The sequence below is a fragment of the Pteropus vampyrus genome, unplaced genomic scaffold, assembly GCF_000151845.1.
Source record: "Pteropus vampyrus isolate Shadow unplaced genomic scaffold, Pvam_2.0 Scaffold14, whole genome shotgun sequence".
NCBI lineage: Eukaryota > Metazoa > Chordata > Mammalia > Chiroptera > Pteropodidae > Pteropus > Pteropus vampyrus.
In genome coordinates this window covers 5,072,175-5,089,926 of record NW_011888795.1, presented here as the reverse complement: position 1 = coordinate 5,089,926, position 17,752 = coordinate 5,072,175, and the positions used below count along the sequence as shown (strand labels likewise).

Genomic DNA, 17,752 nt, shown 5'->3' with positions numbered 1-17,752 from the left:
TTGGTCTTTGTAATTTTTTTCCTCCATTCCGAGATGTATATTGTATGATTAAATATGTATATTTTTTAATTTTGTAATTGTGAGAGGTCAAGGGATTGAATAATAAATAGGGAAAGAATAGAAAAGGCAGAATTTAAATCTTGTCTTTTGACCCCTAGTCCAGTAAATGTTCCTTACTGTTGTTGCTGTTGGGTAAGAATCCTTTTCCAATGCTCTTGACTTTGAAAACTAAGCCCTTTTCTTTCACAACGAAACTATTAATTCCAGTGTTACCTCATGTTGTTTTATTTTCTTTGTCTAGAATTAAAATTAATTGTCTTTGCTTTTTTCTATTTGTCAATTAAGGCAGATCTCATTTTGCTAATGAATATTGGGAGCCCTGTGTTAAAACTAACCCTCATTTATTGAAGACTGACTTTTACTAAGTCCAAAACACTTCTTCCATCTTTCCACCTTTTTGTTCTACTTCTCTTGGTTTATTGCCTGAATAGTCCCTGATAAGTCATTCTTCTTCCTCCTTTGCTCCAGTCTCATTTCTACTATATTTGTTTTGCTTAATATATAGAACTGAATAGATTTGCTTTATAATCCCCAGTGACTCTTTGCCTGCTGGAAGAGTTCACCTGTCTCTTGTAACATCCAAGGCTCCTCAGAGTCTGGTAACTGCTGTCCTTGCTCAGCTTCATTGCTTTCTACTCTACACCTCCTCCTCTTCCCAGCTCATCTATATTTCAACCATAGTCAACATCCCTTTGCTTCTATTCATGATGTTCTCTCTTCATGGAAAGTCTGCTTTCTGCCTCTTGGCTCTCCCTTACTCCCATTCTTGGGTGCATCGTCTAGTCGATGGATGATCCTTTTTTTGTCTTTTAAGGCCTAGTTTAAATATCACTACTTCTATGAAACTTTCTTCTCTAGTGGAATACATTTACTTTTCTCTTTATCTCTTATCTCCAACCGATCCATCAGTGAATCTGTTTAAAATATATCCAGAAACCAACTGCTTCTCAACCAATTCCACAGCTGGTCTAAGCCCCTCTCATTTTTTACTTGGATTATTTGCAATAGCTTCTTTATCAGTCTCCCTACTTCCATCTTTGATTCATAAAGTCAATTCTTCACATAACAGCCAGAATCTTATTAAATACAAATTAGATCATGCCACCTTCTCAAACCTGTTCAGTGGCTTTCTATCTCATATCAAGGAAAGCCGAAGTCCTTAACACTGGCCTTATGTGATCTACGTGATCTGGGCCCCATTTTCTCTCTGATTTCTTGTTGTATCCCCCACTACTATCGTCTTCGCTCTTGGTTTTCCAGTGACACTGGCCTCCATGACAGACATACTCACCCCAGGACATTAATACTTGCTGTCTCCAGTAACTGGAACATTATTTTTCCAAGTATACGCATGGGTCACTCCAGTGCTTCTTTCAGATCTTTTTTAAAATATAAGTTATCAAAGAATCCGTCTCTGAAAACCCTAGATAAAATAATATCCTTCTCAGCTCCCCAACTCCTGGCTTTTGACTCTTTATCTCCTTTAAATTTACTTTGATTTTCTTTTCTTTATAGCATGTATTACCATCTGGCATCATCTTTATTTGTTAATTTTAGAATGTTAGCACCTTTGGAACATGGACTTTGCTTTGTTCATTGCTGAATTTCTGAACCTAAAACAGAGCCTTGAATAAAATGCTCAATAAATATCAAATTTATTAACTAGTAGTTAATTGTCATCCTCTATAACTCCATAACTCTTTTTACATACCTCTGTTATACCCAGTATATTTGTGTTTGTGTTTCACTCTGCCTCTAAACTGAGTAACTTGAGGGTAAAGACTGAATATTTTTTCTTTTAATTAATTTTATGTTTTGAGGACTGTTCTACACAGTGAGGATGCATAAGTTCTTATAGTCCGGGTTTTTTAAAATCTTATTTTTCTCTACTTCTTGTATAGAACAGAGGACTTAGAACCATAAAATATGTGTTCAGTATACGTTTCTTCCATAATTATTGAATGATGTTCAAATGAGATAGATCTAATTCCACATTTACAATGGCAACTAATAAGCAGATTCTAATGTAGTCACTCTTAACTTTCCATTAAAATATTATAAATTCCAAGAAAAAAAAATGCCTCATTAAATTGGAAACTCAAGCTATTGACAGAATCCTGTAGCAATTTTATTATTTAAAAGGCTTATGGAACTGAATTTAAAAATGTCAAAAAGACATGAGGGATACAAATACTAGCTCTGATTATATCTTGCTATATTTATGGAAAACTACAGAAGCAAATTAAGAGCCTATATTTAAAAAAATAAATAGATAATTATAAGGGAACATTATTTTAATGAACCAAAGAAAGCAAAAGCATCCTAGCAACTAGAAAAATGTTTAGATGATTGCTTCAGTACAAAGCAATGAAAAATAAGCATTACAAATTGGGAAAATAAAATAATAAACCTAGATCAGGCTCTGATGAAAAGATGACTGGATAAGGGCAAAAGGAGATAGAGGAGATAAGGAAGATAAGGATGGACATTTGAAATGCAAGAAAAGAAATTAAATTATTTATAGTGGAATAGAACAGAATTAATTTCAGAAAACCATATGCATAATATGAAAAACAAACTCAAGAAGCTTTCCTATAATGCAAACAAAAGGAAAAGATGCTAGCAATTAATTGTCTGAGTAGATAAAATGCATGGAGGATAGAAGAGAATGGGGATCAAAAGTAAGACTTACATGGTCCTTGAAATTAATAAGAACAGAAGGAACAAAAATGTAAGTAAAAAAAGAAAAGAAAAATTGAGTTTAAGCATTTAAGTTCAAAGAGCTCACCAATTTCTAAGTAACTTCAAGAAAAAAAAAAAGAATACACTTAGAAACATTTTTATTTAAAATAAAACAAAACAAAATAAGGAAACAAAATTTGTCAAGGATCCAGGGAGAAATAAGCAGTTTACTTAATTTAAAGGAAGAAAATTCAAATTGACCTCAGACTTCTCTACAACACTCAAATGTGCATTGACTGAACTATTCAGTTTCAAGAGATCCAGCTAAAACTGATTTATGTACTAAAGCTTTTTGTGCTAAAATGTGCTCTGCAATGTTATATTTAATATTTTTAAACTGGAGTAAAATTTATACTACATAAGAGGCATGATTAAATGATATATCCCTTTTTAATACTATAATTACAAACACTTACAATTATATTTTTAAATTTGAACATAGTCATGATATGTGAAATTAAAAGAGGATGTCAAACACCTCTATATACCCCAGTTTGTATAAATTTGTGTGTGTTAGTATGCATAGGGAAAAGTCTAAAATATTAATGACGTGTAAGATTTGCACACTGAAAACTACAAAATATCCCTGAGAGAAATTAAAGATGTTCTGAATAAATGGAGATAAATATCATGTTCATGGATTAGAAGATAAAATATTGCTATGATATCAATTCTGCTCAAGATGACCTATGTATTTGACACAATATAATCACCATGTAAACTTATCACAATATTATTAACTGTATTCCCCTTCCCCTTCTCACCCATCAACCCTCCCACACTTTCTTCCTCCTGGTAACCATCCCTTTGGTCTCTGTTTCTATGAGTCTATTTTTGTTTTGTTTTGTTTTTGTTTGTTTGGTTGGTTTTGTTTAGATTCCACATATAAGTGACACCATATGGTCTTTGTCGTTCTCTGCTTGACTTATTTCACTTGGCATAATACCCTCTAGGTCAATCCATATTGTCGCAAATGGCAAGATATCATTCTTTTTTATTGCTGTATACTATCCTATTGTATTATTCCGTTTTAATAAAATTCTAAAAAGGCAAAGTGCAGTGAGAGGAAACAGATACCTGATTGGGAAAAGTTTGAGGAGAGGATTAACTACAAGGGGGAGTAAGATCATTTTTATGGGGGGGGGGAGGACAGCGGTTAGGAGGAAGGGAAAAGAAGGGATGGAAATAGTCTATACCTTGATTGTGGTAGTGGTTATACAAGTATGTACAGTTGTCAAAAGTCATCAACGTATACCCTTAAAAACTAATGGTAAATTATACCTTAAAGCTGATTAAAACAAAATAAAGCACAGACACCCAAAAGAAGAAGTTTAGGCCTGAGATTTAAAGAATCACAAATTAATGTTGGGAAGCATTTTAGAGGTGAATGTTGGAAGTCCCAGAAAGAAAGAGAGAGAGACATTAAAAGAAGCCAGATGTGTTCCAGTTTGCAGTTTCTGCTGGCTTGAATCACTAGGGTATTTAAAAGTCTTGGCATAAATCAGATTTCCATTTTTTTATAATCTTGCAGAAGCCTGGAAATTTGGTGGAAATGATACTGGCTATTTTGTAAGGAATAAGGACTTGGAGGAGTTTAAGGAATTATAAATACACTATCAGCCAGGAAGATTGAATTTAGCACTGGAAATATATTAAACATCATCACAGAACCAATTAGCAAATGAATACAGTAAGCAGAAGCTTGGCTTTGTAAAGAACTGACCCTGCCAGACTACTTCAGTCCCTCTAGTAATGAATGGCAGGCCTGGTAGTTTAACCAGAAGCAGTAATCAGAATGTATCTTGGCCCTGGTCTGCATTTAGAATTGTTCAATATGAAACTCTCAGCACTAAAATTTAAAAGTAGCTAAATTGGTCTGGCATGGTGTGGAGAACAGAAGAAAAACATAGATGTTTCAGACAGGGAGTAGCATGTTTGAATTGTGGGTGATGGACATCTGGTGTGTTTGAGGCATTAAGAGGTTTGTATGGGTAGAATGTGGGGTGGGAAGTGTGTGTGTGTGTTTGGTGGGTGAGAAGAAAGGATAAAAGAGATGGTGCCAGAACGCAAAGGGCCTTATTCGTGAATTCCTCAGCTCAGTAATAGAAGTCCTGACAGAAAGCTGATACTAGGGTCCAGGGTTTTTCACTTAAATCACTTGCTGCCTCTCGCTGCAATTAAATGAGCAAACATTATTATACTAAGAAATAAATAGGAATTTTGAATGTTAAGTAGACCACTTTTGAGCTGTATTTTAATGTTAGAAAAGATTGCATACCTTTTAAGTTGACTCAAAAAGCCATGTTATTGGGAATTAGGAAAATGTGAAAATATAAAAATTTGTACCCCTGAACCAAGAGACTAGCAAGATGAGGGGCTGTTATAGGAGGAGGATCATCTTATATACTGGTTGCTAACCAGCTCTTCTCTGTGACCTCAGGCAAGTCTTCTCTATGCCTTAATTTTTTCTTATCTATAAAATGGGGGTAATACCTATCCATTATCTGTTATCTGCAATTCTGAAATTCAAAGAGCTCTGAAAACCAAAAGTTGGTTTTGTTTTGTTTTAATGTCCTATAAGTTTGTGCCAAATTTGTTTGGTAGTGAAATCCAACCTGAATTTGAAGCTTTATAGTCTTTCCCAAATTCATATTCATGAATTTTGCAGAAGCATTAAGGTTTGATTTGAGGACACTGCCCTAAATCTTGCCGGAGCTGTTTATAATATATGCTATAGGAACTTTTACTCCCTTTCTAAAATCTAAACAATATTGGATTCTGGAACATCTGACCCCAGGGGTTTCAGATAAGAGGTCATATACCTATAATACCTTCCTCATAGGGTTATGTGAGGGTTAAATTTCTTATAGCAGAACTCAGAAAATGGTAAAGCTATTATTATTTGTCATTATTTAAGCTCAGAAATTAGGTTTCTTTCTCTCTTCCCTGGGAATGAGCAAAGATTAACACCTGATAATTCCTAAATTTATTTTTAGTACTTTTATATTTTAGTCTGTCAAGTTTCATTTATAATATATCAATTATTGAAATGGAATGTTTCTCTTAACTGCCCTCCTCTGAACACTTATCATTCTTTTTTTTTTTTTTTTTGCAATCTTTACATACTTGGATGGGTGCCTTATTTGCCTTCAGGTGTTAGCTGACAAACTTATTTTTCAGTCATCTTTCATAAGGTGCGTCTTATGAAACTCATGGTTAGATTATACATCTCCTAACTAAAAATACATCTTATTTTCTTGGAGTTCTCAGTAAAACTGAGTTTTTAACATGTCTTAAGACAATGTCTTTGTTTTTAAAGTCATTGGTTAAAAACACTAGAGCAAAAATATCTGTCGAGACTTCAATCAGTGCTTCCAAGTAGAATTTTATTTTTGTGGTTCATTTTTTGACATACCTTCTATTTCTTCAAGCTATTGAAAACCCTTTTGCTATATTTAATCCTTCACCTGTGGGCATGGAGAACTATTTATGCAATATAATTCTAGTGTTGGGAAAACTTTGCCTGAAAATTTCAATTACTGAAATATTTAGGGAATAAAGGAAGGTTATTTAACTACATATTGTATTTGAAAAGGAAGAAATAAAGCACTTATTTTTAAATGTGCTTTTCAGTAGGACATTCGCTTTTAGTTCAAGTTGGGTTGGAACGTATCAATAATGATTCCCTTTTGCTACTCTGTCTCCTGCTTCCCCATTTCTTTCCCCTGGAAGGATGTCACTGCTAACTTGTGATTACAACCTGTGTGTGTGTTTACCTTTGTTTGGGTGAGTGTTACTAGGTGCCCTCTCTTGGCTGGTAATTCTAGTGCCCGGATGGCTTTACTCCCAGCATCAGAGTGAGTAGGAATGCAGTGACGGGGTACTGACCTAGAGAACAGGAGTGCTAAAGTTTAATATAGTATAAGGATTAGAATGGAGACTTTCTACACTGGTTCAGAGGTGAGAAGGGAAAGCTGCACAGGATAGGACTTTTTTTTTTTATTAGGTTCTAGGTCTCCTGCTTTCTCAGTTCTATTTTGCCAATTCTACAACCAACCAACCACTGAACTTCCTCTTCCTGCAAAGGAAGTGTGGGCAGGAAAAGTTTCACTCACTTGTGAGTGAAAAGATCTCCATCTTGATCGTTTTGCTGCCATGATTTGCTGTTACATTAAGCCAGTCCTTTTTTTTTTTTTTTTTATGGGAGTACAGGACCAAATGGCCGCTTCCCGTTCTCTTATGCTGTAACATTAGAAGATAACTGTGGCAGTTTGGGGGAGTTTTGCTTTGCAGTTTTGTAGCTGGTTGACCTTGGGTAAAATCACCTCACTCTCTGCCAGACATTCCATTTTTAAAAAAAATTTCCATAAACGCTAATTCCTGTGTGTCTCTCTAGAATATTGTATGGGTAGGATTAATTATAATCTGTTGAATATAGCTCAATTCATGTGAACATTGTTTTTTCCATTTAGCATCTGGTACTCTATAAAGCTGTTCATGGTATTAATCATTTAAACCCCTCCGAGACCGAGTTTCTTCATTCTAAAGAGAATAGGAGATAATGCTGTAAATGTGTTTTGATAAATGCGAAACCTTTTGTAAACACTGGATTTTATTTAAAGTAGAAAAAAATGTATTAGTTTGATTAATGAATTTAACTCACTCTAATAAGATTGTTAGATGTCATGCATATATTAGCCAATGGTAAATGTGCAGCTATAAAGGCCGTAAAATGTGGACATATTTTCCTTGCTCTGATTCAGAATGTAACAATATCTCCCATTGGTTCTTTCTCTCTACCTCTGGCCCATCTCTAAGCAGTATTCCACTGAACTGAAGAAACTGTACTGCCAAATTGCCAAGACATGCCCCATCCAGATCAAGGTGATGACCCCACCTCCTCAGGGCGCTGTCATCCGTGCCATGCCCGTCTACAAGAAAGCTGAGCATGTCACCGAGGTGGTTAAACGGTGCCCCAACCATGAGCTGAGCCGTGAATTCAATGAGGGTAAGAAGAAGAGGATTCTGTGATGTTCACCTAAGCTTCTAGACCCTAGAGCTTCTGTGAAGATATTTGTTTGGAGCCCATTTATCTGGTTCCAAACTCTGCAATCTGATGGCAGCTCACTCTACCATTTTAGCTGATAAAGTGAAAATAATGATCAATAAATTTATGGATCTCACAACGATTGAACTATTTAATTTAATATTGATAATTACTAGATAACCTGAACTTGCCTCTCTATGCCCTACTGCTTCCTTACTCTTTTTTTTCTTTTCTTTATTTATGCTCGCGTGTAAGAAGAACAAGATAGCATTTGGTCATCTGGCACATTCAGCCCAGGCTAGGGAATCTAGCTTTAGTGTCCTTTCCAAAGTGATTGTCAAGGCCTGACTAACTGAATGGAGAGCTAGAAGAGTAGGAGGAAGGTGAGGAATATGAAAAAATAGAAGATAGTAGAAAATAATAAAAAGAAATGAAGATAAATAGTAGGCAAGAGGGGTAAATAGAAATCTGCAACATAAGCTGGAGAGGGGGACAGTAAAGTGAAGGACAAGGCATCAGGGAGCAAGTTTCTTGGGGCCACGTTTAAGCCCTGTATCCATGTTTATGTTCTGAGCCTCAGATCTGATGATAGCTTTACAGAAGAGCTCAATATTGCCAAGGATTCCCTAATATTCGATATTCTGAGGTTCTGTAAATGGAATCTAAGAACACAAAAAGGTGAAGAGAAAGGGCAGGAAAATGTATAAGGATTCATCAAAGAATGATGAGGGTTGGGAATTAGGATACTTTGCATAAAAAAATATAGATATTTAAAATGTAAAAATTGGTTGGTAGCTAAAACGTGTGAATGTGGAGAATTAATAGATAGTAGAGGAAAATTAATGGAGAAAGAAAGAGAGGGGATAGAAATTTAAAAAGAGAAAATGTAGTTTAATTTCTAGTCCTTTTCTACATGGCCTCATTATCCATACCTTCGCATCTTGCTTTTCACTTAACAATACGCCAAAAAGATGATTTCTTATAGGTAGGCTTCGTTGTAAGTTTCCATAACTGCCCTTGATCCATCAAGGTGGCATAACTGTTTATTTTTTCTCAATGTTTGACATAATAGGTGTTTTTAGTTTTTGCCATAACAGATGATGTTTCAGAGAGCATCTCGACACACTTAGCTTTTTTCTGTCATTAAATATCAGTTTTTTGTGGAATGGTAATATGCGGTCAAAGGTTAAGAACACCTTTATGGTTCCCAATTCTTGGATCAGCTTCTTCCTTTTGGAGCCCAGTCCAGTGTTGCCGTTTTGTGAAACTTCGCCTACACTCTTTTTTAAAACTCGTTTCTCTTTTCGTATCTTCTAACCTTTGGCTCTTCCAGCATAATAGATGACCAAAAGCAAGGTCTAAAGATAGAGACTTTCGGATGGAGAAAAGAATAGGCAAAGTGAAAGTGATGTCCTTGCCATCTGCTGCCTCTTATTTTTGCTGATCAGTTTTTGGATAGAATTTCTCAAGCTGATTTTTTAAATTAACTTGTTTCTTTTCCTTCCATTTTTCATAAGCTAGCAAAATCTCTTCTATGGATCCAGTCAGAGATATATTCATAGAGTTCTCTAAAAGCTTGATTCATTGACCTTAAATATAGAACTGTCTTCTGAAATATACATGCATATTCCAGTCCTTTCTTTCTGTTGCTAAAAAGGTTGTGACACCTTCATGTAGTAGGTATCTGGCAATTGAATCTGTTCCTTTTTTCAAGGATGTATATTTTCACTATTAAACAAACCGTTCCTTTGGCCACCAACATTATGTCCATGCCGTTTCATTTTGTTTTGTTTTGCTTTATTTCGAGGGTGAAGAACTAACTATCTCGTCCTTCTCTGTTCTACAGGACAGGTTGCCCCTCCTAGTCATTTGATTCGAGTAGAAGGGAACAGCCATGCCCAGTACGTAGAAGACCCTATCACAGGAAGACAGAGTGTGCTGGTACCTTATGAGCCACCCCAGGTAAAAAGATAAGGACTGGGCTGAGTTGGGAGAGGATTAATTTCAGTGACAAATGTGTTTCCAGTGTCTGTTTCTTAGTTCTTGTCATCAAATATGTAACCTTTTTGTATCTCTTCTCTTCATTTCTTCACATACTGCTTTTCTATCTCCTTCAAAACTTCTAAATGTGTACTGACTTAACTTGGTAACATGGCTCTGTGCCCATGTCCCTATCTTAAAGGCTAATAATAATTGAATTTGAAATTGGGTTAATACATGACCTTATCGCATCCAGAGAATTTAACCGGCAATTGAACTGGTAGCAAATGTGTACCAATACTGGATGCAAGTAGTCCTACACTAGCCTGCAAATGGGAGACTCTGAGAGGGATCTCTTAGCTGAAGTTTGAATGGATGGACAGGTGGCAGATTGGAAAAGCAGAACACTGGCATAGTGAGACCAGAGTCTTGGTTTGCTGGCTTGCTGTGTGAACCTTTAGCTGTGACTCTTCCTCTCCGGACTTCAGTTGTATCATCCATAGGTGGGCACTTTGGACTGGATTGAATGCTGAGGACCGTATAAGTTCCAGAGGAGTGTTATTTATGAAGGTGTACCTTCACATTTATGTTATACTGTTTTATCCACATAGAGAAAATATCCCTGGAGCATTGCTGTTATTTTTAGTAATGTTTTCAGCTCTCTCTTTACAGTGATATTCATTCACATATTTGATGAAGCCTGTTTGAATTTGGTGATACATATATGAACTCATAAATGAATAGGGTCAAAAATGATTATTTTTTAAAGCCTATTTCACCTAGTATAGAGTCCAATGTTTCAAACATTAGCTTTAGGCTTCCTAAGAGTCAAGGCAAAAAGGAATCTACAATGAGCTTTAGAGCTTTTCTTCCTAGAAGAAAGCATATCCCTTTATCAGAGGTGGAGAGACTTAAATAGAGGGAAGAACTAAGAAAGAAGAATATCAGATCAAATTATTGTTAACACAGACTCTTTTTTCCCCCCGTGTTCAGGTTGGCACTGAATTCACAACAGTCTTGTACAATTTCATGTGCAACAGCAGTTGTGTTGGAGGGATGAACCGTCGTCCAATTTTAATCATTGTTACTCTGGAAACCAGAGAGTAAGTGGCATACGCAGAATTGCCATTCTGCAAAATACATGGGCAGAGGGCAAAGTGAAATTGTGTTTGCTTTATCATTACCTTTGCCAGTACAGCAGAGAACTACCCTTGATTTTGTCTTTTGTGCTTTAAATCCTTGCTGCAAACACTTACATAAAAGATCTAAGAAAGTGGAGACAAAACGGGGTGGGTAAACATGGAGGGAAAAAAACAGAGGGAAGGCATGCAAGTCACTTCATACCTGAATTCTTGACATTTAACTGGAATAGTTTCTGATTAGACAGTGTTTGTTTTCATGTGGCCCCCAAGGCATTTAACAGTTTCTTTGAGTCAGTCTGGGCTGCCTAAGGGGATTTTATCCGGAGACATCCACTGGCTTAACTCAAGTTTCCTTCAAAATATGTAGCTAAATACAGCTGTTCAGCTAATGGCTTGGAGGTTCTTTGCAGAACAAATGGAATGTTATTTACTAATATTGCTTGTGGCATGTAAGCACTTTTGTGTTGTGCCAAGTGCTTTTGGGTCCATCCTCAAAGCAGCCATGACTGAGCTGGTGGTGGTGGTGGACTGGTGATGGCCAGCAGTGGAAATGAAAATGGGAGAACTTCGGGAGACTTTTAAAATTCTTTTAGTTTGACTTTTTCCTCCCTTCTTTTCTAATTTCTAGTGGGCAAGTCCTGGGCCGACGCTGCTTTGAGGCTCGGATCTGTGCTTGCCCAGGAAGAGACAGGAAGGCCGATGAAGACAGCATCAGAAAGCAGCAAGTCTCGGACAGCACAAAGAACGGTGATGGTACGAAGCGCCGTAAGTAGCTGTAGTGGCCAAATGGGGTAGGGTTAAGTCTTCTCTAGATATGGGGTTAACGGAGTGATATTTGAGAAGCTATATAATAAGACTTAAGGTCTCTAGGGACAAGTGTGACTCAAGGCCCCAGAGCCAGTGGGAACAGCTACGGCATTGATGGAGGTGTTCAGGTGGACTCAAGGTATTCACTGCAGCTTTGATGCAGGACAGGGCAAATTTCCCCAAGTTGGTAGGGGTCGACCAAGCCCTGCACCGAGAGAAGAGGGTCCTTTGGCAGAGAATGTAGAAAGAATTCAACACACACGCTGAAGTTTGAGTCAAAAGAAAAGTTTATTAGAAAAGAGTAACACTCCATAGATAGAGTGTGGTGTCCTCTCAGAGGCAGAGAGTGAGAGGGGCAGTAGGAGAGACAAGAGTAAAGGCAGTGAGAAGGACCCTGAGTGTTCAGGGAATTCATTTTATATGTCATTCTTTAGTTTCCATTTCCTTTGATATGGACATACAGTGAGGAAGGGGAAGCATAAGTAGTATGAAAAGGTAAGACATTGTAGAGTGAAAGGACAGCTGGCAGTTCTTAGCCTTTAATCCAGAGGTTCCCCATGGTTTTAGCCATAGAGAATGACTCTTGGTTCCTGTTTCCCCTTCCACAGGTGTGAGAAATGAGTTGTTAGCAATCCAGCAGAAATTTTCTTTTGTTCTGAAGGTGTCTTCCTGGCCTCGCTGCAGGACTGAGCAGCATATTGCATCTCTGAAAGTGGCTCGATTAACATTTTTAATTCTCTCATCTTCTCCCTTTGTTAACTTGACAAAAGCAAATAGTCATTGTGAGGATTTCTTAGTCGCAGAGATTCTCAAAATGTGACTCCCAGACCAGTAGCATCAACATCATCTGGAAACTGGGTAAAAATGCAAATTCTTAGTTCCTAGACTTGTTGAATCAGAAACTCTTGGTGTGAGGCTCAGCAGTCTGTGTTTAGTAAGCGCTCCAGGTGACTGTAATGCTAACTGGTTTAGAACCAGGATCTTAGCCTTATTGGTATTAGTTTATCTTTCTGTTATTGAGCATGAGGGCTAAAACTACATCTGCCTGCTTCATCAGTCTATGGGAACGGTGAGATTTAAGAATGCATTTCATAAAGTACAGACAGTCTAGAGAATATACAGATCTGGATTTCATTGAGTCTTAGCATCTATGAACCTCTTGAGGCCTTAGTTACCTTATCTGTAGTGAGGTCAGTTGTTTTCAAACTTGTTTTGTTAAGCAGTGAAAGCTTTTTCGAAAATGAAATATTTCAAGGATCATGCAATACAAAATAGATGAAAGCGGACCTGCTCTGGTCGAAGGGAACGGGAGCTGGGGGCGGTGGCTCCATGCTCTGCTCGCAACCACCCATTAGGCACCACCTCCCAAGGCCTAGCCCTCTAGCTAACAAAGTATGAAAACCGCTGATCCACATGTGCTTCTAACTTGTGAGATTAGATTCTAGGTGTCTTACAGAAACTTGCTATTACTACAACAAATATTTCAAAATAGACCACGCTATGACTTATTTCATGAAAAAATTAATTTAATTACTACTTAGTGTCCAGAAGAAATAGAAATGATACTGCGTTTTACAGGAGAACCACAGAATGTTATGACGACCAGTCACCATCAACTTCTAAGTGTTCAATATGATTTGTCCTTCCTGTTAGGCTCTTTCTTTCACTGATTATTCTTCAAAAAATTATCTACGTATATGTGTAATTTAGATATATGATATTATCATTTATGACTTAAATATATGTATGATATAAATTATGTAATTTAATGTTAAATATAATAATATATTATAAGTAACATAATTAGATTTCCTCCCTAACTTTGCTCCTGAGTCAGCTTGTGGCATAGTTCCTATAGTCTTTCCCACGCACCTCAAGTTACCTACAAATCAGTAAATTTCAGTAAAAATGGACGATCTGAACTTTGCTAGAAAGATCATCTCTGTACCCTGGATCCTGGATATAGTTTCTAATTTTAGAAACCACAGGGATTTATGAGCTTAATTCATTTATTTTACTAAGGAGAAAACTGAGGTCCTCGGAAGAGAGACTGCTCATCAGAAGTTACGAGATGCAATATTAACATGGGAGAGCTGAATGCACAAGGCTGAATGCATTGGCAAGACTACCTCTACAGTATGCATTTACCGCCTTGGAAGATAAACGACCTGAAAAATAAAACATAAAACCAATTTATCTTCCTTTCCTTAACAGCCGTTCACAGATACAGGCCAGTAAGACATGGGGATTCCTGCAGCACGACTTAAGCCAAAGGCCATTTCCCAGCATCCCAAGTTTCTTCCTTTCACTCGTTCTTCCTTACTTACCCCCACCTCATTATTGTTAGGTTTGCCCTCTATGTGCAAAAAAATCCAATTATCCCCAATTAAATGGATGCTTAGAACTAGAAACTCTAATCTCACAGTATTGCTGGTGCTATTGTCTGTTTAGTAAAGGTATTATTGCTTCAGAAATGTTCCCAGGATAAAACTTGCACTTTTCTCTACCAGCTTTTCGTCAGAATACTCATGGCATCCAGATGACATCCATCAAGAAACGAAGATCTCCAGATGATGAACTCTTATACTTACCAGTGAGTCTCCCTTGGGTATTCATGATTATTTCATTTTTACCTTCTTTGAATGAGCTTTTACTCTATGGTCATATTCTGATTGTGACAGTGAAGCTATGGGGGCTAGTGAGATAACACAGAGAAAAAATATATTTTTCGAAAAATCAGGAATTTATCCCATCCTTCCACAGTTTTGAAAAATATTAATAACGTAGGCTCCTCTACTTACCGCTCCCCTCTTAAAAGCTACTCTCCTAATAGAATTTTTCTTACCTAAATATTTAAAATTAATTTGTTCTTCATTATTTAAGGACGATAAGATTATCCTAGATAACATGGCCGAACCAATTTAGGACTAAAACCTTGTCAGAAGACTTTCCAAAGTTGATCACACAACAGTGATAGAAAGTTGACTATGATTTCTTTTAGAGAGTGCTATAAAGAAAGCCAAGGAAGGTAGACTCCTCACATATCTGTGAATGACCATGAGACTCGGCCCGATCATTGAGTTGGACTAGTGTTCATTTCTACAAGAAATATTAGTCCTTTCAAAGTCTCTAAAGTGCCCTTCTTTAGACTATGGTTGCAGTTCGTTGAATTCTTATTACCTTAGGTCTTTGCCGTCTAGAGTGGCTACAAAGTTTGGATAACCAATATAGCCCTTGATGCCACATAAACAGACATGAGATATAGGCAAACAGGGCCAGATGTGAGTAGGAACTGGCACCCTGGGATTGAAGCTAAAGCAACTCAACAGGTTTGGGTGTGCCATACCTACTTCCCTACCTTCTTTGGGCCCTGACCATCAGGGATATAGACTGTTTACTGTTAGAACAATCAGACAGTGAGTTAGCTAAGATTCTCAGTGTCTTGTCTCTCAGACTACATACGGAATCTGACCTGTGAACTTTAAGTTAAACATTATCCTGATATACTAAATACAGTGGTTCCTCCCTTCCACCACATATACCAAAATCTGATGGTGCTCAAGACCTTATATAAAATGGTGTAGAGCAATGCATAGATTCAGCCCTTCACATCCACACATTCTAACCACCGAAGAAAAATACTGTTTTTCATCCAAGGTAGGTTGAATCCATAGATGTGAAACTGGGGGAATATAGAGAGCTAATTGTATATTTATTTTTTAAAAAATGTGTATAAATGGACCCATGCAGGTTAATCCCATGTTGTTCAGAGTTAACTGTATTCCAGAAAAACTTAATGTTTTCAGCTGCTGAAATAGGAACCACTTGAAAAGCTGTTTTTTAATGAAATAACAATTTGTACTAGTGAAGGAGGTACCCTGTAATCAGTTATATCATATATGTAGTGAAGAATTAGCCAAACCAAGTGTGTGAAGAAAAAAAAACTCTTAACAGAAGTTGAATTTGGATGGTATTTGTTGAGTGGCAAATATACATTTAGGGATCAGTAGGATACAGTTCTTACCTTCAAAGTTATGCCTTCTATCGAGGAGATAAATAGGCACAATATAATGAAATATTTGTTTCAGTAGAGCTAGGCATGGTACCGTGGGAACACATAGGAAGAACAGAAATGGCCTAAAAGTGAGGTCAACAAAACCTTTCAGAGGTGATTCCAGAGCTGGGATGAGTAGGAGTTAACCCAACAAAAGGTAGAGAAAATCTTTCCATTTCTGAATTCTGATAAATTATGGCTGTCATACCTAGGGAGGGGACTAGGATGAGACAACTGAAGTTCCTAGGGTACAAAACGTAAATAGGCTGTCACTCTCAGGGCCCTGCGTGCCCTTCTGGCCTGGCCTGACTCTGTCCTGGCCCTGCTCATGCTTATTAAAGCTTTTAAGAGACTCTCTTAAAGAGAGAAATATATTTTTCCCCAGCTGAAATCTTGTGTCCTTCCAGAGACAGTTAAAGGTAATTTTTGTCATTTTTTATAGTTAATGCTTTATAAAGCCACTGTGAACACTGTACCAGCAAATACAGACCCAAATTGTGAGGGGAAATACTGGATTAGGTTTCTATGAGCCTCTGGTCACAGCATTTTCAGCAACCGATCAGTATCTAATCTTGTTTTATGTGTGCTTTGTTCAGAGACACCTTATTTAATATACACTGTTGACTCCTTAACATTGAACTCACAGCAAACAGCTATAACTCATGCCAGAAGGAAGCTTATTTAACTTGTGTTTTCTCCAGAAGGCACATCACAGCTTTCTTACACTCAGAACACTAGACGGCACTTTAGTACTACACTTGGGGACCATTTTAAACAAATTTCACCAACAAAAAAATGTGGAAAATGTGGCACTAAACAGACCTTGAAAAGGACACTTATTCATAGCACAAGCACTGAAACAAGAAGTCAGAGCGTTGCCTTGTCCAACCTCAGCTGGGAACGTGCACGGGTGACTCAAATTTTTCGTCATGAAGTGTTGCGAGTATTGATATTCATGTTACAAATAAATATTAGCAAGTTGGAAAATGCATCAATACAGAATCCACAAAAAATGAAGACTGACTGTCCTTCTGATACTTCTACAGCTTGTCATTTTTCCTTCTCTCTTCTGCTCCTTTATGTAGGTGAGAGGCCGTGAGACTTACGAAATGCTGTTGAAGATCAAAGAGTCCCTGGAACTCATGCAGTATCTTCCTCAGCACACGATTGAAACATACAGGCAGCAGCAACAGCAGCAGCACCAACATTTACTTCAAAAACAGTGAGTGGGTCAAATGTGTCGATTTAGGAGGCGTTAGTAAGAGTGACTGTCAACAGTAAGGTAATTGTTGGATGATGAAGAAAATGAGAACATCATAGGTTCAGATGAACTGGTGTGGGGCACTGTTTCAGTTTCAGCAACCTTCTACGTTTCTTATCATAACTTTCCCTTTGAGAAGTTGCACCTATATTCTGAAATTCAATCCAAACTATTACAGCTGAATTACAAAGTAACTCACATTAACAGAGTTAGTTCTCTTCTCTCCTACCCCATTTATACACATCTATCAATATACAAATTTTGAATATGCACTCTATTCTAATAATAATTTGTATATTTAAAAACACATAATCTTCTCTCATCCCAGTGGATTGTTTTGTACCTCTCCTGGGATGCACACAATCCACTTTTGGGAAAGTACACACATTTTGGGAAAATGTTATAGAATAGAGATAGATAGATAGCACATAGGTTTTACCATAACTGACTTCCTTGAGTGCTGTGTTGAGGATTCTAAGACCTAGTGCATGCTTATTGGGAAAATGTCTGGATGCAGAAGGTATCCAGGATCATCACACTGACATGTTTCAGCATCCCCGTTCTAGGTTGTTTTCTAGCAATACATTTTGGCATAAATTGGGCCAGATTTTGGAGCCACATATACATACAGCCTATGTATATATTAATTTTTACCTTGA

General features: G+C 37.2%; 1 protein-coding gene across 5 annotated transcripts in view; it reads left to right on the top strand.

Annotated features, from left to right (window-relative positions):
* Positions 1-17,752, top strand: part of TP63 (tumor protein p63) — a 214,546-nt gene that overhangs the window by 177,949 nt on the left and 18,845 nt on the right. For 4 of the 5 annotated variants that reach the window (XM_011381558.2, XM_011381554.2, XM_023525783.1 and 1 more), the window contains 6 exons: positions 7,624-7,810; positions 9,696-9,811; positions 10,823-10,932; positions 11,600-11,736; positions 14,289-14,371; positions 16,918-17,054. In XM_011381558.2, coding sequence (XP_011379860.1) covers positions 7,624-7,810; positions 9,696-9,811; positions 10,823-10,932; positions 11,600-11,736; positions 14,289-14,371; positions 16,918-17,054 — 770 coding nt within the window. The remainder of the gene's footprint in view (positions 1-7,623; positions 7,811-9,695; positions 9,812-10,822; positions 10,933-11,599; positions 11,737-14,288; positions 14,372-16,917; positions 17,055-17,752) is intronic. The other variant, XM_023525778.1, reaches the window with a different exon arrangement.